At 39.4% G+C, this 24,116-nt stretch overlaps 1 protein-coding gene across 2 annotated transcripts in view; it reads left to right on the top strand.

Moving 5' to 3' along the window:
- Nucleotides 1-204: 204 nt before the first annotated feature.
- adgra3 (adhesion G protein-coupled receptor A3) overlaps nucleotides 205-24,116 on the top strand; it is a 147,055-nt gene continuing 123,143 nt past the window's right edge. Inside the window, exon 1 of one of the 2 annotated variants that reach the window (XM_048603661.1) lies at nucleotides 205-331. Coding sequence is in view for 1 of the 2 variants with exons in the window: in XM_048603655.1 (XP_048459612.1) it covers nucleotides 1,721-1,974 (254 nt within the window). In the remaining variant the exon portion in view is untranslated. Of the gene's footprint in view, nucleotides 332-351; nucleotides 1,975-24,116 lie in introns of those variants that run through there. The other variant, XM_048603655.1, reaches the window with a different exon arrangement.

Below are 24,116 nucleotides of genomic sequence, written 5' to 3' on the forward strand. Positions count from 1 at the left end.
CAGCCTGGACTCTGTTGCATCAGCCTTATGTCACCGAGTTCCCCACACTCCCGGCCCTAATTCTAAATTGATAAAATTACAAAATGCAATTCTTCAAACACAGGCAACAATCGCAGACTTCTGATGAGTGCACTTCTTACACTTAGTCACCAATACTCCGCGGCCTTGCTTAAACGGGAAAATAATAGATGTGAAATTTATATAGCGACTCTCACGACCCTAGGCTGTCCCAAGGCGTCTCGCAGCCAATTAAAGCAGTGCAGTCGCGGTTGCAGCGTTGGAATGTGAAACATGAGTCGCACTTTATTTCAACCTTCGTACCAGGAACTCGGTGAGTTTTAATCCAGAAATCCGTAGTCTGCCCGTAGTTAACCTGCCGGATTGCTCAACTGGGGAAAGGAACAGCCACGGCCGGGAGTCCGCGGGTAAAAGTGCAAACAGCAAGGAGTAGAAACTTCACCGGGGTTATGTTAGCCTGGCCTTCCGTTCAGGAGTGAATGAGAGGTGTGACCCGGTGACCGAGGAGCAGTGGTCACTCCGGGGCTGTGTGAGGGACAGAGGGAAGGACTCCCTGCCAACTTGGAAACACTTCAACATGGAGGCTGCAGCTCGGAAGCAGCGTCTCCACTGACGCTAACTTTCTTTCCCACCGCCACCTCCCCCCCCCCCCCCCCCCCCCCCCTCTCCTCTCCTCTCCTCTCCTCCTCCTCCCCTCCAGGATCGAGCTCGGCGCAGACAAAAGACGGCGGGACACAAGCAGCCGGAAAACAAAACAAAACAAAACAAAAATCCCAAACTGTCCGCAAGACCCGCGGAGAGAGGGGGTGGAGAAGGAAACCTCAGCATTGGGCACATCCGTGAAAGGAAACAAAAAGCAGATAACAAAAACAAATCCACATCAAGCGTGTGTCTATCTTCCCCCGCCCCCCAACTTTGTAGCGAAACGACGCAAAGTTTTGAAGAGCACGCTGCAAGATCTTTCCGACTTTGACTCTTTATTTTGGAGAGAGAGAGAGAAAGAAGACCCTGCATTTATTTGAGAAGAGGACGAATTTGATGTGTGGCTGGAGCCTGCGGCTCTCTCTATCTCTCTCTCTCTGTCTGTCTGTGTTTCTGCTGGGAGGTTTGTTTGTTGCTATGGAGTAGGGGGGGTGTGTGGGAGGTGTTTGGGGAAGGGGTCTGGAGATCAATGTGGGGAAGGCTCGGTGTTTCTTTGTGTGAGAGCCTGCGGGGTTGGTGCTGCTGCTGCTGCTGGGAGCTGTAGCTTTACTGCTGACCCCCTCCCTACAGACAGACACACACTCTCACTCGGGGCGGGGGGAGTCTCTCTCTTCTCCCCCCACCCCCCGCATGTTGCTGTTGTAGGAGCTGCTTGAGTAAATGTGGACTGATTCCGGGTGGGATCCGGCTTTGAAGGAGAGGGGAGGCGGAATAAAAAAGAAACATGACGCCGATTGAAGAACGGGAGCCCACCGGCGATGTTTAATTTTTTTTTCTCTCTATAAACCGTGAGGCGTGTATGTGTGCAAAGGTTGTGCTACGCCGTTTCCAGTTCAGATTTTTTGAATGGAGAATTGTTGTCCATCCCGGGCCCTGTTGGATGGGCTTGCCATTCGTCCTTAAAGGGGGAAGAACGCACACACAGTCGCAAACCCCCGGAAAGTTTGTCCGTCTTGCTGAGATTCACGCCGGCTGAAGCCTGTGACTGTATTTGCAGAAAATGAAATCGTTTATCGCCGCCGTGTCCGCCGAGCTGTCAGGGGTGGTTCTATTGTTGGTGGTCGGTGGTTGCATTTCGATTCCGAGTGGCTGCAAACGCTTGGAGGAACGTCCAAAAAACACCGGGAAACTCTCCTCTTCCTCCCCGGCAGTCACCCTGGTCCCTGGGACAGCCGACAAAAAAATAGTGTGTACCAACCTGGAGTTGACGGAGCTTTTCCCACTGGACACCCTCCCCAACAGGACAGTTACTCTGTAAGTATGAAGTATTCACAGTCTTTGCAAGGATTTGGGGAGCGGGTGCTTTGTATCTTAGACATTTGAACTTATGGCAAAGTTCAACGTGCGTTGCTTCGCTCCGCTTTTAAAATACATTTCCGAACAGTTAATTTCAAAATCGAAATCTCATATGATGGTGCAAGAACACATGTTTATTTAAGGGACAACAATGTTGTTCTCTCCAACGATTATCCAGTGTTTAGTAGAAGGCGGATGCACCAAAATTACCCAACTATCAAATAGGCACTTTGGTGAACCGTCTCTTCATTTAGAAAAAAATTGGTGACTAAAATAGTCACCATAAAGACTGTTGTTTAAATAGATGCCTGTGTTTGCTTTCTGAATTAAAGGGAATCTGCATATCCAGACAACATGTATGTATTTTAGAGTATTCATGTAATATCATGTTTCTGGCACTAATTGAATACACATTTTTATAACTCCAGGTCATAGTCTGCACAACAACAACTTGTATAGCACTTTTTTCAAAAAAAAACTTACACATGTTGATGGCACTGATTGGAGAGGTGTGCAAGCAGATTTTTTTTTAACAGATATTGATCTATATGTTGTTATGTGCGTGCACCATCAATGGACAAGAATGAATATGTTGATGTGAGCGATTAAGTCCCCACTGATGCATCAATCATAGCACGAATGAAGCCTCCATTTGACTCTTTCGACTTCATGTTAGGCCCTGACACCCAGTTCTCACAACACGAGTTTAACATTGGTATAAACTGAAATGCTGTGCACCATTGCAATAGGTGCAGTATCTATAAAATAGTAAACATAAAAGTTTTTGAATGGTAGGAAGCTTATTCATGAAGTTGAATAAAGTTTCTTTTCATGTGATTTAATGATGAGTATTCTCTTTGATTTTGTTCACCCATTCTTTGACAGAACTGTAGATTCACATGCTTCAGGCAATAACAATGTGATGCACTGATATGGTGAAGAAAAGCTTAGGCATGTGTTTCTTTTGTATAAAAACCACACTAAACTGCTAATTGTTAATTAGAAAAGTCTGTATTCAAACTAAGTTATGCAACTGAAATAACGTTTTGAACTAGGAGAAGCTATTTCTATAATGGATGAGCCTGTTAGACAGAAATTGTTTCGACCATGGGATTTTTATATGATTATTAAATGCCCTAATGGAATATGATACCAATCCTACAAATGCAAGCTGAAGAAAAAGCAAGATTATACCCTCGAGCAGCCCAACTTTTTCATTATTTGCATTCAGACACTGGAAACCAACATTAGAAAAGAAAACTCATTCACTGATTTATTTTTATCACGAAATTCTGACTTGAAAGTGTTTCAAGATATTAGGACTGTATGCAAAAAGATTTGTTCTATAGATTTTGTAGTTTTCCTCTTCTATATACAAACGACAAGAGCTGCATATACTGTAAATCAGAAACAAAAATAGAAGTTACAGAGAAAGTTCAGCAGGTCTGGCAGCATCAGTGAAGAGAAATCAGAATTAACTTTTCAGGTCTGATTTCTCTTCACAGGTGATGCCAGACCTTCTGAGCTTTTCCAACAATTTCAGTTTTTGTTTTCCCTTCTAGATACCTTGTTGAGTTCATGGTCCGAGTTATAGAGTCATTAAATCATACAGCACAGAAACAGGCCCTTCAGTCCAACTCGTCTGCTCTGACCAGACATCCCATTTGCCAGCACTTGGCCCATATCCCTCTTAAACCCTTCCTATTACAGATGCCTTTTAAATGTTGTAACTGTACCGAGCTCTACCACTTCCTTTGGCAACTTGTTCCATACATGCACCAATCTCTGCCTGAAAAAGTTATGCCTTGGGTCCTTTTTAAATCTTTCCCCTCTTGCCTTAAACTTATGCCATCTATTTTTGGACTTTCCCACCCTAAGACCTTGGCTATTCACCCTATCCATGCCCCTCATGATTTTATAAACCTCTATAACGTCACCCGTCAGCCTCTGATGCTCCAGGGAAAAAAAACCCAGCCTATTTAGCCTCTCCCTATCACTCAAACCTTCCAGTCCTGGAAAGATCCCTGTAAATCTTTTCTGCACCCTTTCAAGTTTAACAACATCCTTCCTGTAGAAGAGCAAATAGAATTGTACGCAGTATTCTATAAATGGCCTCACCAATGTCCTGTACAGCCACAAAATAACATCCCAACTCCTATACTCCATGCACTGATCAATGAAGGTAAGCATGCCAAACGCCTTCATCACCACCCTGTCTACCTGTGACTCCACTTTCAAGGAACTGTGTACCTCATCCCTAGGTCTCTTTGTTTGGCAACACTCCCCAGGGCCCTACCATTAACTATATGAGTCCTGTCCTGATTTGCCTTTCTAAAATGCAACACTTCACATTTATCTAAATTAAACTCCGTCTGCCAGTCCTCAGCCCATTGGCCGATCTGATTAAGGTCCCATTGTCCTCTGAAATAATCTACTTCACTGCCCACTACACCACTAATTTTGGTGTCATCTGCAAATTACTAATTATACCTCCTATATTGACATTGCACCAGTAAGAGAAAATTTCCTATGTACAGTTACTGGATGGATGGAGATTGGTATTGGCAAAGGTTGGAGAGTTGGTCACCTACTTGGTATGATGATTTATAGGTGAGTAAAATGTGCCTGTGGAATGGAATAAGGATTTCATGCCTTCAAAAAAGTTATTTGGATTCTGTAGATTAGAAGAAGTGATCTGAATGTTATTTTCGTAATAAGACTATAAGTCAAAAGAGCAGAAATAGGCCATTTGACCCAATGAGTATGCTGCACTATTCAGTGAGATCATGGATGATCTAATAACCCACAACTCCATTTTCTTCAGAACCGTTGATTCCCTTACAGATTAAAATATGTTTATCTCAGCCTTCAATGTATTTAATGACTCACCCTGAACAGCCCTCTATGGTAAAGAATTTAACAGATTCTCTAACGTCTGAGAGAAGAAATTCCTTCTCATCTCTGTCTTAGATATGTGCTGTCTTATTCTGAGATTATGTCCTAGCATCCTGGACTCTCCCACAAGGGGAAACAACATTTCCACATTTACCCTGTCAAATCATCTAAGATTCTTACATGTTTCAGTAAAGTTGCCTGTCATTCTTCTAAATTCCGTAGAGCATAGGCCTAACCTACTCAATCTCTCCTCAACCAACAGTCCCTCATAGCTGATTCCAGCCGACTGAACCTTCTGTGGATTGTTTGCAGTGCCAATATACCTTCCCTTAGGTAGGGACTCAAAATTGTTCATAGTATTCCAGCAATGGTCTGACTAGTGCCTTGTGTAGCTTTAACAAACCCTCCCTATTTTTATCCTCCATTCCCTTTGAAGTAAAGGCCAGCATTCCATTTGTGTTCCCTATTACCCACTGAATTTGGAAGCTAGCTTTTTGTGATTCATGGATGAGGACTCCCAAATTCCTCTGTTTGTTTAGTGTTCAATCCAGTCACTTCTTTTTAAGTCAGTATATTTGGTGAATTGAAATTGTGTGTCAGTAGTTGTGGCAGGGCAAATATTGCAAGAACGATCAGTTAAACTTTTAAAAATCCACATAGTAGTTGTGTTGGTTGTGTTTGTTTAGATTTTCTGTGATTTATTTTGAAGGCACTTGTAATTTTGGGAGCAGCATTTTTTTGCTAGAGTTCTTTAATTTTATAACTGGAGAAATTACGTCATCTGTAGTTTGAAAATAAGGGGATTAAATGGAAGATTTGCTGTTCCAGATCAGACGTTATGTTACTGTGCTGTTGTAAAATGCGTACAGTGCCTGAATATGTTGGAATTCTGTGACTGATTCTGCAAAATGAAAATTTTGCCAGATTATGTAAATAATGTATGCAATAAATTAAGTTGTTTGTTGTGTATCTTGATCTGCAACTGTTAGGAATTGGTTATCAATTATATTCTACATTTTGTTACAATAATATTTTAACTTCTCAGGTGAGAAAAAAAATCCACTAAGAATCATGCAGCTGGAAGTAAATTGAAGACCATCCTAGTACAATTGAATAATGTCATTGTTAATAAGAGTATTTGAGAGTAATAAATCACATGAAGGATATAGTAAAAAAATCTTTAAGCATGGTTTTTCTGGGTACTTGATAATGCTATTTTATTACTGCATTTACCTTAAGTTTTTTTTACATTTAGGACATGCACTTTTTCACCATCAGATCAACTAATCCTATTTTAGTTGAGTAGGAAAATCATTCTAAGCTGTGTCTGAAAAAATTGTAGTATTTCTATTGGCTTGCTATTTATCCTTTGAGAAAATGTTAATATAATCATGCTCTTTGTGACTCATAATTTATAAACTATTAAATCTGTGACCACAGCTACACATAATGCCACGCATTCAGCTGCTCAATTGAATAAAACATTTCGAGTTTAGTTGGATTTAATGTCTGTCTTGTATTTTCAACACATTCGTGTTTTTTGGGCCAGTTCAAATGTAAAGTATGCTAAAGATTCAAATTGGAAGAAAACTTGTATGAACATCAGTGTTTTCATAGGATAACAGAAAGTAAAATATTGTTGACAGTGTTCTTCAAAGGAAGCTTATCCTTAGCTTTAAGTTTGTTATCTGGTTAGATAATTTGAGGCTCTGATTAGTCAAAGAGGCTTGTTCCAATTCATTGATGGTAAATGAAATCTCACAGTGCCATGATTGCTCTTCAAAGTTATTAATGATTGTGATATTAATGAAGATATTGTTAACAGATGCTACTCGAGTGTAGAAAAGAAAGATTGACAGATAACTAGTTGAAAGGAATTTTGACTTACGGAGATGTTTTGTAGCAGGATAAAGACTGTGTTGCAAGTGTGTTTGACTGTGTAACAAAAAGTTAATCTTGTTTGGCAGTGTTAATCAAATGTCGGGGTTGTGCATCTGCATGCATATGTTTACGAATTCAAGGCAATGATTTATATCGTGCAATGCTTACTTAAAACTATTTGAATATGTGTCCAGTTATATCTAAGTCTACTGTACAAAAAGATAAAAGGATGCATTTCAAAAAATGTAAACCTTAAATTTATATTATTTTTCATTTGGAAAGTTCATGTTTTGAAATACTGATGCCTGTATTACAACCACAAAATTAATAATGAAAAACAGCATGTAATACAAATATTAGGCATGTACAACTGGAATATCCTGTTACCAAGTACACGTTTTGTGAAAGAGATTACTGGAAGACATGGCTCTATAATGCAGTTTCTGAAACTTCTCCCTTTTTAAAGTAAAGTCTAATACACGTAAATATTTATTTAATATGTTTTGGAGGTGGGTGAGCACAAACTGCATTTGGCATCATGAGTTGTGGAAAGTTTCTTTCTTTTCACTTTCTTTTCTTCAATCATTAATGTATTCTTGATTTTAAAAAAAACCTCCAAAACTTTGTTTCTACAGCCTAACTGGCCAAAGTTTCTTTTCTGTATTGTGATCTAAAATTGAGCCAGTCCACCCGATGGTGGAATTGTCTACATTTTAGTGCCATTCTTCCAGTGGCAACATGCAGCACGGAAAGGATAGAACCATATAAACATATACCACAGAAGATTGATATCTTGCTCATTATGTTTATGATGCTAGAACGAGCCGGGGTGAAATTCTCTCTATTTGTCACAGATTTGTATTTTTCTCTGTTGGAATAAGTTTTATCTATTTTCTCTCAATTGTAAGTTGAAATGACCTGTGCCTGTGTTCTTTGTGCTAACATTTTCTGTGCTCCAACAGAGTGATATAAAATATTTTTGGTTGACATACTGAGTTTTAAATTGTTGACAACTCATTCTCTCCCTGGGGTTTGACAACATCGGATGTTTTAGCCTATGACAAACCTCTGTTTAAATCCCCTGCTAGCTGTATGCTGTATCAGGCTGTAATGCCTTCTCTAAAATATAATGCTGAATATTCACAAAAATAAAACAAAGAATGGATGCTGGAGATTTGATTCAAACAAAAACAGAAATTGCTGGAGAAGCTGTGAAGTTCTGAAGAAGGGTCATTGGACTCTCAATGTTAGCTCTGTTTTTCTCTGCACAGATGTTGTTAGACCTGCTGGGTTTCTCTAGCAATGTCTGCTTTGTTACATAATATTCACATATTACTCAACACAACATATGGGATACAGTTGTCATTTGCTGTTTTTGTATGTACTTAATGACTCCCTTAAGACTTGAAATGTTATTGACATTTATAGTTTTACCTACTTTATAGTGAGAACTGCTTTGTCTTTAGTAGCTGATGCAGGCAAGGCTGTATTTTTGTATTCATCTTCAGTTGTCCTGAGGTGAGGGATCCACCAACTTGAAGTTTAATTCTTGTGGTAGTTCTCCAGTGTGAACTTACAATTATATCAGGTCTTTTGATATCCTAAAATGTCTCACGACATTTCATAGGAGCATTATCAAGCAAAATTTGATATATCACTTTGTAGGCATTTGGATATACAATCAAAAGGCTAGTCAAAGAGGCATGTTTAAGGAACACCTTAAATGAAAGAGTGGTGGAGAAGTTTATGGAGAGAGTTTCAGAGTTTAGAGCCTCTACACTAGTAGGACCACCAGTAGTGAATTTATTCAAAGTATGATGCTCCGAAGGTAAGAATTTCAGAAATCTGAGTGTCATGCTAACATTTGCAAACAGAACTGAAAATTTAGAGGTATTACAAGTAAAGTTCATAGGTGAACAGGGCTTTGAGAGTTGAGGACAGTTCTGGATGACTTGTCTGCTACCTTCTTATCTATTTCCTTACTTTCCAATATTTATTTGCATGTTTAATGTGCTCCTCAAAGCTTATTTTCCTACATAGCCTTCTGCCACCGTCTGAATGAGCAGTACACTCTGCCCCCTCATCTAAGAGATTGATGAAGATTACAAATATCAGAGCCCAAGCAATGATATTCGGTACTATTCCAAAAATGACCTGCTTGTCCCTACTTCATTCTGATCTTGAATTGTGCTCATTTTGAAAGCAGAGTTGTGGTGCATCCTGAAAAGTTTCCACCTTTTGATGACGTACTAGTAAGCATCAATTTAGTTTTTAGAAGCAGTATTTAATTGACTTGAGGGTCAAGAAGTGGTTTCTCAGGTGTTTATTCTGGAACTTTTATTATTCTTTCAGAGGATGTGGGAATGTTTATTTAGGCTTGCATACATTGCCCATCCCTGACTTTCCCTGGAGAAGGTGAGGTGAGCTGCCTTTTAGTCTCTGGGGTGTAGCTGCACCAAGAAGGAAGGGAGTTCTAGGATTATTTCCAGGACCAAGTGACAGTGAAGGATGTATGATTTTTGTTCCAGATCAGGATGATGTGAGGGTTTGAAGGGAATTTGCCAGTGGTGGTTTTCCTGTGTGTTCCAATGAAACTGGTGCCCTTGCCTTTTTTTAGTGTTACTGTCCGTATACCAAGCATCGTTGCTGAGAAAGTTATTCCACTTGATTCCAAATATGGAGTGGAAATGTACAGTCTGGGGATATGGTCTACGAGTTCTTACAGCACATGCATACAAATGTATGAATAAGGAGTAGAAAATGGCTATTCAGCCCTTAAAGCCTGTTCCAAATGTTGAAGTACAGGGGGTCTACTATAATGTGATAGTTGTGTTCCAGTGCAATACTGCTTTATAGAAAATCATGCTTTAGAAATAACAGGGCCTATGGGAAAAGCAGAGTTGGGGCACAAAAGACACCTGGCAATTATATTTTCCAAAATTCTTCCTCATCTGTGTAGCTTCATTCTCATAGCTGTAGGTATAATGACAATTTTTGGACAGGTGATGCTGCAAAGAGGCAATACATTTATGAATCTGACCTTTGTATTTGCAATGAAGTGACAGTTGGGCTTTAAATAGAGTTCTGCCACTGGAAATCCCAGCAATGGTCAGTACTGCATGATAGTGCAAGCATGAATCAAAAGAGGTGAGCAGTGCAAAATTGTGAGATAGAGCTCACAGCCAGCAACCCTCCATGAAACACCCTGAAATTGACACATCAGCAATTCTTAGTAAAATTTCCCTCCTCCATTTAAATGCTGATCTGACCTGAGATACCATAGGCAGAGACTTCTGGATAGATTTTCAGATAAGTGAAGCCGAGGAATCTGACCTTTCTTTCCTATGGAGCCCCTTGGCATTGCGGTTAATTGTGGGATTAAAATGCATTGTAAACCTGAGCAACATTGTATTCAAAATAGTGCGGGAAAAGAGCAGGTTGTAACACAGAATACTTTTAGTATAATTGATTTACATGAGCAAGTTCAAAAATTCTTACATATTAAATGTATAACAAAATCTAAGCAAAAATACTACACACAAAGGTGCATGTTTTAACAGGACTCATTATTTTAAACTATACTTCATTTTTCACTTATACCATCAATTTATCATTAAAGTCCATTCTTCTGTTTAAATGAGCTGCATTTTTAAATAATGCTGAACCGCGTTATAGCCAACACAAGTTCGCGTTTTAGAAACAGCGTTCCCTTATTTGTCAATCACGTTATAGCCGATTCGCATTGCTGGAACCCGTGTTATAGGAGAACCCCCTGTAGTCTTGGTAAGTCGCTGCAGTGCATCTTTGTGTGGTATACATTACTGTCATTGTGCTTTGTTTGTGTAGAGAGTGAATGCTTTGTCCTGGATGAAGTCAAGCTTTTGAGCATTGTTGGAGCTTATCAAGTCAAGTGAGGTGCATTCAAAGAACAAGACAGCACAGGAACATGTCCTTTGGCCTTCCAAGCCTGCGCTGACATATTTTGCCCTTCTATACTAAAACTGTCTTCACTTACAGGATCTGTTTACCTTGATTCCCTTCCTATTCGTGTATTTGTCCAGGTGCTTCTAGAATGCTGCTATTGTGTCTGCTTCTAGCACCTTCTCTGGCAACGCGTTCCAGGCACTCACCACCCTTTGTGTGAAAAAACTTGCCTCAGACATCTCTTTTAAACGTCCCCCTACCACCGGCATCTTGAACTTGTGTCCCTAGTAATTGACCCCCTCCACCCTCATACTTTCCACTCTATCCATGCCATTCACAATCTTATAAACTTGTATCAGGTTGCCCCTCAATCTCCTGCATTCCAGTGAAAAAAACCCAGTCTGTTCTTCTTCAAAGCTAAAATCCCCCATACCAGGCAATGTCCTGGTAAACCTTTTCTGTACTCTCTTCAAAACGCCAACACCCTTCTGGTAGTGTGGTGACCAGAACTGTGTGCAATATTCCAAGTGTGGCCTAACCAAAGCTCTATAAAGCTAGAGCATAACTTACCTATCCTTCTACTCAATAACCCTCCCGATGAAGGCAAGCGTGCCATAGGTTTTTTTTTAGTTTCTAACTACTTTATTTATCTGTGCTGCCACTTTCAGTGATCTGTGGACCTGCGTACCCAGATCCCTTTGCATATCAATACTCCAAATGGTTCTGTCATTCACTGTATAATTTCCATCTGTACTTGGCCTTCCAAAATGTATCACCTCACATTTGTCCAGATTAAATTCCATCTGCCATTTTTCTGCCCATGCCTCCAGCTGATCTATACCCAGCTTATCCTCTGGCAATCCACCACACTATCTGAAACTCCACCAATCTTTGTATCATCTGCCAACTTACTAATTAGACCAGCCAAGTTTTCCTTCAAATCATTTATGTAGACCACGAATAGCAGAGGTCCCAGTGCTGATTGCTGTGGAACACGACTAGTCACAACCCTCCATTCCAAAATGCATCCTTCCACAGCTACCCGCTGTCTCCTATGTCTAAGCCAGTTCTGTATCCATCTTGTCAGCTCATCCCTGATACTGCGTGACTTCATCTTTTGTACTCGTCTGCTATGAGGGATCTTGTCAAAGTCTTTACTGAAGTCCATGTAGACAACATCAACCACGTTTCCCTCATCAATCATCTTCGTCACCTCCTCAAAAAAATTCCATGACTCTTGACTTCCACTTTGATGGTTGATCTTTGGGAAGACAAGAGGAGAATTACTTGCTGTAGAATTCCTAACCTTTGACCACCTATTGTAAGCTACAGTATTTTTAGTGCTGGTTCAGCTGCTGGTCAATGATCCCCCCCACCCCAAGAATTGATAGACGAGGATTCAGTAATGACAATGCAATTGAACTTAAAGGGATGTTGTTTAGATTCTGTCTTGTTGGCAATGGTCATTGCCTGTTACTTGTGTGATATGATTTTCCTTGGGGTTGTTCTTGTTGCATACACTAATATCTAAGGAATCATGAATGGTGCAATCATCAGCAAGCATCCCCACTCTGGTCTTATGATGGAGGGAAGGCCATTGATGAAGTAGCTGAAGATTGTTGGGTCTACAGTGATATCCTGGAACTGTGACGATTCGATCTGCAACCACAACTGTTTTTCGTTGTTCTAAGTTTATCAGCAAGTAGCTAAGAGTTTTCTCCTTCACTTTTATCTGGCAGTACCTCTGTCAGTGTAGTAAATAAATTTAGCCTGGTCCAAGATGGTGTAAATTTCATGGAGCTGTTGGAAGGAGAGTGCAAAAGGTGGCATCTTATTTCATAGTTAGCATTTTCTGTTTATATTGTGAAGCCTTCCTTTTTGAAAAATCCTAACATACCTATATGTGGAAGGAAGTATGTTAAGTATTTTTGATATAGTGTACTATCCAGAGGTGACAAAGGCACAAGAGGACAGTAGACACGCATCTGCAAGTCTATGAAACAGTGCATTAATCTATTCTTTGTTTTAAGTTGCTGTTTTTCTTAAAAATTAGATGGTCATATCTACAGGTTATTTTCTCACCATTTCCCTTTTGGTTTCGTGGTGCGTACCTTTTTTTTTCTCAAATGAGTAGGAAGGAAGAAAATAAATAACATGGTTTTACAGCTTCAAACGAAAAACAGGCTGTGCAAAGTATTTGTGGTTAGTGTTGTGGGTATGGATGAAGTTCATATACAACACATGAAAAACTGTGGATTGTTTGAAAATTGTCCCAGTTTTTTCATTTCATTTTTGATCCATTTAACCACTCGAACTCGAGGCAGTGCACCCATGAGCCAATTGGATTGCTGATCTTAATTTTAAAATTTTAAACATTTATCTACAGTTTATTGAGAAAGTAGCTATTTCATTTATCATACTTACTGTTGATATCTCAATATAAATTGAATTGTACAGCAAAACAATGAAATGGGGTTAGCTATTTGCATTTAACCGATTATTACTGACGTTACTGATAGTGATTTCAGTCATGAGAAATGGGCCTTCTTCATGGCAATGCCAGCACATTAAAGTGCAAGATTCTGAATGCATGCTTGTACGTTGGTATGTTTACTTGTCTGTCATGGCCCATGATGTAACAATTTGGTAGTGGTAGAATTCAGTTGGAAAGTTATAACTGTTCAAATGAGTCGTAATTAGTTTATAATAGATAATACAAATAGGATTTATTTTTCAATTTTACCACATTTTCCATTTGATTTTTGGAAGAAAAGCATACAGTAAACTAACAATCAAAGGTAATCCATTTGTTTTTGTGAACTAATATGAATGATATTGATTGATCCTGCTTGATAGTTGTGTTCTTATTATGATTGTTTAAATTTAATTCATTGCCATATGCTTGTAGTGTGGGAAGCTTCTATTTGCTTTCATCTCCTATTTTATCTCATCACTTGGGTAGTATTACAAGCATTAGTGGCTGAGCATTAGTGCCTACTGATTGAATTGTGACATATTATTGTGATTGCAAATTATTTTAATGTGATTAAATTGACCTGAATTTTCCCTTGGTTTCTTGACAAAAAGAAAACAAATCTAATGTGGATACAACTTTAAAAATGTTTGAAAACATGAACCTGTAAAAAGGGGATTGAGCAGTTTACATTGAAGTGGAGGGAATATTTTAATTAAAACAGTCCCATGCTATATTGTCATAAATGTAGAGTAAGTAGCATTAGAAAATAGGGTTGACACTGTCATTTAGATAGATTAATCGGTTTCTGCTGTCAGGATGCTCAATGATATTAATAATGAAGAAACACCCTGAACAACTACAATAATTACAATGATGATAAATGTTACAATCCTTGTATCTATCAGTTTAATTACTTTTTGGGAAAATCATATTTCTTAGTTCATTCATTCCTGAATCCTTATTGCTTTTTTTAAATAAAACGAATTATCTAGCAAACACTAACACTTTTAGGCATCACCATTGAGGACGTTATTCTACTTATTTTCAAATTTGGCGGGGAAATGTACAGTTTGGGAACATGGACTATTGGTTCTTATAGCACATGCATACAAACATAAAGACAAGAAGCAGGAATAGGATCTTCAATTCCTTGATCCTGCTCTGCCATTCAGATTATGGCAGACCCAACTGTAACTCAAATACTGCTTTTCAACCACCCTGTTAATCCTTCACTCCCTTGCTTAACAAATATTCCATCACACTTCCTGACTTGTGCCTTGCAGATGGTTGACAGGCTTTGGGGAATCAGGAAATGAGCTACTCACTGCAGTGTTCCTAGACTCTGCAGCAAATAACTCCGCACCTGACTCCCCAAAGCCTGTCCACCATCTACAGGTACAACCAGGAGGTTGATGGAATGTTCCCCACTTATCAGGAATAGTGCAGCTCCAACAACATTCAAGCTTGATACCTGCCAAGACAAAGCAGTCCTCTTGATTCACACCATTCCACTCCCTCCTCCATTGATGCTTGCTAGCAGCAATTGCGTATCATTTACTAGATACATTGCAGAAATTCACCAAAGATCCTTTGACAGCACCTCCCAAACCTAGAACCACTACCATCTAGAAGGATAACGGCAGCAGATTCAAGAGAACACTATCACTAGCAAGTTCCACTCCACACCACACACTATCTTCCTGTTGTTGGGATAAAATCCTGGAATTCTCTTCCTAATGTCATTGTGGGTCTACCTACAGTGAATGGATTGCATCATTTCAAGAAGGCAGATCGCCATCACCTTTCCAAGTGCATTTAGCAACAGACAGCCCATGAATGCATTAAAATACAAAATCTGTTCACCTCTTCAAGTAAGTTCAAGGATTTTGCTTCCAGCAGAGAATTCCAAAGACTTGTGACTGAGAGGAAGAAAAAACCTTCATCTCTGTTTTAAATGGCCAACTCCTAACTTTTGAATAGTGACCCCAAGTTCTTGATTATTTGATGAGGAAACAGTGTGTACACTTCTACCCTGTTAAGCCATCTCAGAACTTTGTGGCTCAACCAAGTTACCACTTAGCCTTTTATACTCCAATGGATACAAGCCAAACCTGTTCAATCTTTCCTCCTAAGATAATCCATTCAGTCCAGGCATTAGTCTGGTATGCTTTCTTTGAACTGCTCCCAAAGCATTTTCCATCTTTACTTGAATAAGGTGACCAACACAATGCACTGTATAACTGAAGCATAACCTTTCTACTTTTGTAATCTATTCCCTTCTCAATAAATGATAACATTTTATTAGCTTTCCCAGTTGCTTGCTGCACCGCCCCTTGAGCCTCCTTTGCCCTTCAATAGGAGCATGGCTGATCCGACAGTCCTCATGTCCACTGTCCTGTTCTTTCCTTTAGTTCCCCTACTGATCAAGAATCTATCTGTGTCAGTCTTAAATAGACACAATGACTACCTGCTTTATATTTCTGGCTAGCTTACTCTTGTACAGTAATTTTTCTGTTTTTATTTATTTTGGTCATTCTTTGTAGTTTATAATTCTCTTCTGATATCTGCCTTTGCATAATTATGTGCTTTTTTTTGTTTAAGCTTGGTTCTTCCTTTAAGCTTAGTTCTATCATTAACATTTCTAGTTAACCATGATTTGTGGGTTTGTCCCTTTTGAGTTTTCCTTACTCTTTGGAATGTAGCTATATTACACAGACCAATGCAAACTCATGGAGATGATGTCTTTGCTGTGATTTGTGTTTCATGGGAGTTCTCTGCATCACCATGGTAACAAAGAGGCTATTAAAGGCAGAATTGTGAAGCCATATTTACAATGCAGATCCAGAATGAACTCGAGTAGAAAGCCTTGTAAAGCCTGGGAGCCTGTTTTTTTTTATTGTCTGTATCAGGTCCATTTGAGTTTCGAATTTGGTGCATTCATCCAGAACAACAAGAGGTGAATTATTGGGATGAAGAAGAGGAAAAACATTAAAATCTGAACAAAAATTGCTGGAAAGGCAGAGGTACTAAGAACAATCAGCATTGTAAAGAAGAAAGGGATTGTTCTGAGTGGACCTTTTAAAGGAACAAGAGGCATACTTCTAGGATGTATTTTCAGTTTAGAATAAAGATTTATTTTTGTAAATTGTGTTGTAAGATGTTTACAACAAGTCTGAACTGAGCTAGTTGATTCATTGTTCAAAAGCTGTAAAATTCTGTCGGAGGAACTAGCATGCCCATACAAGCCCTAGATAGTTAAGTGGCTTTAGTAATTTTATATTTGTTTCTTAGTTTGTAATCCAGCAGATCCAATAAACATTTAGTAACTAATTATTTCACCTTTAAGGTAGAGTTGACATTTGTGACAAAGTGCATGGGAGAGGGAGGTGATGGGGAGCAGAAAGGAGGGAGGAGTAGGGGGTAAGATTAATTAATTACATTTTGTATTTCAGCTCACCATCCAAGACTGAACAGTTTATTTCCCAGCAATTGGCCAATTTTAGGTCTTTGTACAAAATCAAGCATCCATTGATCTGCTTAGTTGAGCTAATTTAGTAACAAGATGGTTTTCATTACCGTTCCCTTTCCCTTTTGAAAGGCAAATTCTGTCAGGTTGAAATAATTACAGAATTTGAAAAGGAGACAAACTGCTTTCAGCTTTGCAATTATTTTTTGACTGTGGAAAAATCTTCCAGAAAACTGATACCCTGAATTATTAATTTTTAGTCAGTCTTTCATGGGTGCATCTTTGGGTCTTTTACACTCTGTTTATACAGCTGTTTGGTATTTTAGCACACTTAATGTATCACAGTAATAGTAAAGATTGTTTCCTGCGTGGATTTAAACATGTGGGTCAATCTGTTTCAGCAAATTATTCTACCATTAATCAACGCTTGAATTGTCTGACAAAGCTGTCTATGTCCATTCCATCTTTTGAGCTATAAAACTGAAAACTTGAACTCTGCTTTAAATGAAATACTACAGTTATTTGGCAATAATGTAATACCAATTAATGTTAAGGTAGCAGAAAACTGATTTGAAATTATAAATCTTTAGCAGAAACAATGTCTTCTAGGATATGTAACCATTTGCCGTTAAGTTGACATCATTGGTCACTGATATCCATTTTGGAAACATTTGTATTTGCAGTATCAGTGCAGTGATATCAATTCATGTTATTACTGCATTTGTAACCTGGATCTGGAGATCATAGAATCCCTACAGAGCTGAAACAAGCCATTCGGCCCATCAGGTCCACAACAACCCTCTGAAGAGCATCCCACCCAGACCTACCCTATCCCTGTAACCATACATTTACTATGACTAATTCATGTAGCCTGCACATCCCTGGATACTATGTGGGCAATTTTTAGCATGGCCAATCCATCTTTGAGGAAACCGGAGGAAATCCATGCAGACACTGGGAGAATGTGTAAACCCCATACAAACAGTTGCGCAAGGGTGGCATCGAACCTGAGTCCCTGGCGCCGTGAGGCAGCAGTGCTCACCACTGAGCTACCGTATTGCCCTGTTGGGAACCCATACACTGGAGTGAAATGAAGGGGACTTCCTGGAGGAGTTGCTCTCATTTTGCTACTCGGTAAAGTCAGTTAAGAGCCTGACAGTCAACTTGCACTCTAAGTTTAGTGTAAAACTCAGAACATCTTTGCACTGATGTTATCTTTCGAATATGTGAATGCAAACACCCCAAACTGAATTCTTTTAATGTATGGTAAGTGATACCAAGTCTTCAGTTTAGTTTAAGGTATGTTTATACATATGCACAACATATAATTTCCTGTTTCTTTTAAGTCATGTATTGTGGATACAATTATTACGAGTTTAAAGATTTTTTTTTCTTGAAATATGAACTGCAGTTAAGCAAATAGGGAAAATATCATCAAAAGAATAATCATGGAAGCTGTTTCTTTCGAAAAAGAAGGGGATTTAACAAAAAATATTTTACATGTGAATCTCCTGTGCCACTATTCATGTTTATTTCAAGTCTGGAATATGTTTCTGACATTGAACTGCTGATTTGCTATGTCTCTGTGGTACAGCACTGAAGGAAAAAATCCAGATAATTGAAGCTCGTGGTAATTATTATCTTTTTTAAAAATGTAGCTCATGAAATGTGAGTGTTGCTGGGGAGGTCCATCCCTAATTGCCCCCGAAGATGCTTGTGATTTGCCTTCTGGAACCATGACATTTGATGCAGTAAAATTACTAGCAATGATGAAGAAATGGTGATATCTTCAGGATGGAGTAAGTGTGACTAGAAGTGAGCCTGGAGGTGATGGTATTCCTCTACGTTTGATGTCCTTGTCCTTCTCTGTGGTAGAGATCGTTGGTTTGTGAGGTGCTGTCACACCTTGGCAAATTGTTGTGTAGGCTGTATCCTTCAGACTGGGTGCTCTGGTGATGCAGGGAGTAACTGTTTAAGATGGTGAATGAAACAGACTGCTTTGCTGTCCAGGGTGGTGAGCTTCTCTAGTGTTGGTGGCGCTGAAGCCAATCCAGACAAGTGAAGATTCTTCCATCACACTCCTTGCTTGTGGCTTGCAATGGTGGAAAGGCTTTTGGGGAGTTGAGTTACCTGTTGCAGAAGACCCACTTTCTTTCTTGTTCTTGTTCGAGGTCATGCACTTTGGTAAGAAGAATGAAAGCATGGACTATTTTCTAAATGGGGAGAAAATTCAGAAGTCTGAAGTGCAAAGAGACTTTGGGAGTTCTAGTCCATGATTCTGTCAAGGTAAACTTGCAGGTTGAGTCAGTAGTCAGGAAGGCAAATGCAACATTGGCATTTATTTTGAGAGGACATGAATATAAAAGCAGGAATGTACTACTGAGGCTTTATGAGGTTCTGGTCAGGCCACATTTGGAGTATTGTGTGCAGTTTTGGGCCCCACATCTCAGGAAGGATGTACTGGCCCTGGAGCGGGTTCAGAGGAGCTTAACCAGAATGGTTCCAGGAATGAAAAGCTTAACATATGAGGAATGTTTGAGGACCCTGGGACTATACTCATTGGAGTTTAGAAGGATGAGGGGGGGATCTAATTGAAACTTTCAGAATACTGAATGGCCTGGACAAAATGGATGTTGGGAGGATGCTTCCGTTGGTAGGAGAGTGGAGGACCTGAGGGCACAGCCTTCGAGTAAAGGGAAGACATTTCAGAACCGAGATAAGGAGAATCGTCTTTAGCCAGAGAGTGGTGAATCCATGGAATTCACTGCCACAGAAGGCTGTGGAGGCCAGGTCATTGAGTACATTTAAGACTGAGATAGGTTTTTGATTATCAAGGGTTATGGGGAGAAAGCAGGAGAATGGGGTTGAGAAACTCATCAGCTATGATTGAATGGCAGAGCAGACTTGATGGGCCGAATGGCCTAATTTCTGCTCGTATGTCTTATGATCTAATGTTTATGTGGCTACAAAAGAGTGCCTCTTTTTACTATAGTGTTTGTCAGTCATTGTGTGCAACCAGTTTCATATCTGTCATCCTCATGTTGGTCCTCCAGTATCTCTTGTGCTCCTTTTTTTTTTGTTTTTCCTCCCTTTTTTTTGTTTCTGCTTTTTTCTTTTCTTAGTGTTTATTTTCTGGAAGTAAAAGAGAAAAGCAGCGTAATGTTAGGGTAGTGAGGGTTATTGGCCACATTTATAACTCTGAACTGTGGAGTAGGTAGAAACGGCTACAAACATGTTTTAGGTATAGATGGAGGATGCTAGATAAGGGAGTTTTTAAAATTCATTTGTGGGATGTGGGCATCGCTGGCTGGCCAGCATGTCTTGCCCATCCCTGGTTGCACTTGAGAAGCTGGTGGTGAGCTGCCTTCTTGAACCGCTGCAGTCTACCTGCTGTAGATTGACCCACAATGCCCTTAGTAAACCTATTGAAGAGGCAAATTGCTGAGGAGGTTCTGTGCGGGTAGAGTGACTATAGAAAAGGAGGCAGAGCTTCAGGTTGCTTGCCAACAAAAATCAGATGTATGCAGATTTGACAAAAAAAACAACTGCAGAGGCTGGAAATCAGAAACAAGAACAGAAATTGCTGGAAAAATTCAGGTTTAGCAGCATCTCTGGAAAGAAAACAGAGTTCATGTTTGAGTCCAGTGACTCTTCATACTGCCAGGCCTGCTGAGCTTTTCCAGCAATTTCTGTTTTTGTACATAGATTTGAGTTTCATATCTTGTATAATGGTGGAGTTGATGGAGAGGAGGTGTTGTTTATCTGATGTCCCCTGCCTAAGGAAAGAAGCTTTGTTATTATGTCATGGTAAAATTATATTTAACATTTAAAACAGGTAGACTATTCAGGTCTGTGAGCCAGTCTGCCTTTTGATCAGATTTAAAGTTTTTGAGAAGATTTATATCTCGGATTGTGGATGAGGTTGTAGACATGCTTGCCAGGCTGGTGAGTTTGGGTGCAAATGTTTGATTAGATTGTGGTTGGTCTGTACTTCAAGTTCATTTAACCACCTTTGCTCTGTGTCATTTGATTCCCTTTATTCATCAAAATTCTATTGTATTCTCAGCCTATTGTGTATGTGTATATACCTGTACACTGAAAACACATACCATTTATTAATAATCTTTGCAGCGATACAGGACAACAAGGAAAGAGAGCTGAGGACATTTTTTTGAAAGAAAGAACTTGCATTTATACATCACCTTAGTATCTTTTGTAATCTCAGGACATTCAAAGTCTTTGTAAATAGGATACATGGCTGATGGTGTGAATGATTTCCAGGAATAAGAAGGGAAGAACAGGAAGGAGGTAATAATGGCAATGGTGAAGAATGGTAAAAGGGATTTGTATGATTCACTAGTCAAAACTTGTTGGGGGCCAAAGCTGAGATAAGGACTTAAACAAGTAAGAAAGAGAAGTCTTGTAATAGATGGAAGCAGAGGGAGAGAGACAGATTATACATGGCAGTTAGAACACAACCAGAAGCCAAAGACCGCTGCAAATCAAGTTGAAAGCTGATGAGTAGTAAGAAGTGATCGATCTTATTGGAACTTATTGATAGCACTCAAGAGGTTGGTATAGCATCATATTGCCAACTATCTTACAGTGGACATTATTTCAGGTTCAATCAGCTGAAAGTGTCTTTCACTAAACGTTGCTGCCAAAACTGCAAACCCTATGTGGGAAGTCATATTACATATTTGACCACACCATCTTGATATATTTCCTAGTACTTCAATGAGAGTTTGAATTTTAATCAAAGCTTGTTGAGTTTTCTTTGCACATTTTGTACACGTTTTCCTTGCAAAGTAAACGGGCAGTGAAGAAGGCCAATAGTATGTTGGTCTTCCGAGAGAGAGAGGATTCGAGTACACGAACAGGGATGTCCGTCTGCAATTGTACAAAGCCTCGGTGAGAGCACGTAGAGTACTGCGTGCATTTTTTTTTTGAATCCTTATCTGATGAAGTATGTTCTGGCTGTGGAGAGAGTGCAAGGAAAGTTTACCCTTGATTCTTGAGATGGTAGCAGTAATGTATGAAGAGAGACTGAATCTGTCAGGACTATATTCACTGGAGTTCAGAAGAATTAGGGGTGGATATGTATCTCATTGAAGTCTGTAGAATTCTAGCAGGATTAAACATGGTAAACAGGGGAGATGAGTGTTACTATCACTGGACTGTTAACCTAGAGACCCTTGTTATGTTCTGGGACACCGGTTCAAATCCTGCCACGACAGATGATGGAATTTGAATTCAATTAAAAAAAATGTGGAATTAAGCATCTTATGGTGACCATGAATCCACTGTAGGTTGTCAAGAAAAAAAAAACATCTGGTTCACTAATGTCTTTTAGGGAAGGAAACCGCCAACCTTACCTCATCTGACCTACATGTGAATCCAGACCCACAGCAATGTGGTTGACTCTTAACTGCCATCTTTTAGCTTGGCAATTAGGGATGGATAATAACTGGCCTAGCCAGGGACACAATTTCATCCTGTGAATAAATTAAAAACAAAAGGAAGGATGTTGCCGATGATTGGAGAGTTTAGAATCAGGAGTCACAGTCTAAGAATTCAGAGTGGGCCATTGAGGCCTGAGATGAAGAGAAATTTCTTCACCCAGAGAGTGGTGTGGAATTCTCTGTCACAGAAAGCGGTTGAAGCCAAAACATTGAATGTTTTCCAGAAGGAGTTAGATTCTTAGAGCTAAAGGGATCATAGGGTATGGGGATAAAAACGGGAACAAGGTACTGAGTTTGGATGATGAGCCATGATCACATGGCCTTGTGGTATTATCACTGGACTATTAGTGGAGAAACCCAAGTAACGTTCTTGGGACCCGCCAGGCAGATGGAAATTGAAGGCAATAAAAATCTGGAATTAGGTTTTCCTTGACAATTGGCAATGGATTCATGACCATCATTAGATTCCTATCTGGTTCACTAATGTCCTTTAGGGAAGGAAACTGCCATCCTTACCTGGTCTGGCCTACATGTGACTCTTGACTCACAGCTATGTTTGACTCATAAACTGCCCTCTGGGCAATAAATGCTGGCCTAGTCAGCAACGCCCTCGTCCTGTGAAAAGATAAAAATAAAATATTGATTGGCAGAGCTGGCTTGAAGGGCTGAATGGGTTACTCATGCACTTATTTTCTGTCTTTCTGTGTTTTCATCCATGTTGATCTACAATGAAATGCTGTAATATGAGATTGTGAAATATTCAGTGCAGTCACTTTGAATATGAATAATTGGTCATTTTTAATATACTTCTATAAAGGATATGGTCAGCCTATTTGAAAACTCAATCACTTAGAGTTAACTCTATCTTCAAGAACAGTGACTTATTCATTTTTAATATTGCAGGATCAGATGTAAATATCAGATGCCTTCACATTTCCTTTTCTCCATTTAGAAGTATTATTCACTTTTAAAAGTATTTGACCATGTGAGAATTGAAGGTACAAACAAATCCATTTCAAATATTCTTGAAAGTAAAAACAATGGTTCTACTGCTGTTGATGTGTCTCGGGAAAAATAATTGCACTTCTATTTGGTAAACACATGATGCTCTTAATTTACCATGTTAATCGGCTACCATCGTGATTCGTCATACTTCACCCGAACTAAATACTGCTGAAAACAACCCAAGACATGAAGCTAATTGGGGGATATAAAGACTGTTCTGTCCTCTAAATGCATGCTTCACTGGAGCCTGTTATCATCATCATTATTTTCTCCTATTGCCAGCATTTTTTACTTTTATCATCTTATCCAGAAGACGAGTTCAGGTGTTTTTATCTATCTGGAGAAGTCAGCCACGCAGATGCATCTTTAAAAAAAGCCACAATTTGCCCATATCCTGTTAGAAATCTGTTAGTGAAAAGTTTTCCTTCAGAAGACTTCCATAGATCTTGAAATTTACTTCTAACTTGGAATTTTCCATTTTGCACCAAGCTTCCCCACTTGATATTTAAGCAGCCTGTATGTATGCGAACTGCGAATGCATTACCATCCTTCAGAGTGCTTTCAATGAGAATCATCAATTGATTGTTTTATGCTATAGATGATATTTTATAACTAGATGTGCGGATGGTAGGCTTCAGTTTTAAATTGGAATCTGGAATATTGCCATTTTATTCCTTATCAAGTCCTTGTGTGTCAGAAGCCCAAGGATAGATAATTATTCCAGAGTGTGGATTGTGTGCATTCTTGTCATGATTTTGCTATTCTTGATACTCACCCTGCCCCCGCCAAGCGCCAAAAAAATCGGTGTGGTTCATCCAGATTGCTTTTGGAGCAATCTTTCCATAACATTGACAGGAGTGATTGGTGGCTGAGATCATATTCCGACCATAGTGGGCGAGAGGGCTAGCATACCTGATGATCTGATGTCGTGTGTCTGCTCTTCATGAGTAATAGGCCTGAGAAAAGTTGCTGCACTTGATGTAATCACTTT

The sequence above is a fragment of the Rhincodon typus genome, chromosome 1, assembly GCF_021869965.1.
Source record: "Rhincodon typus isolate 14 chromosome 1, sRhiTyp1.1, whole genome shotgun sequence".
Taxonomy (NCBI): Eukaryota; Metazoa; Chordata; class Chondrichthyes; order Orectolobiformes; family Rhincodontidae; genus Rhincodon; species Rhincodon typus.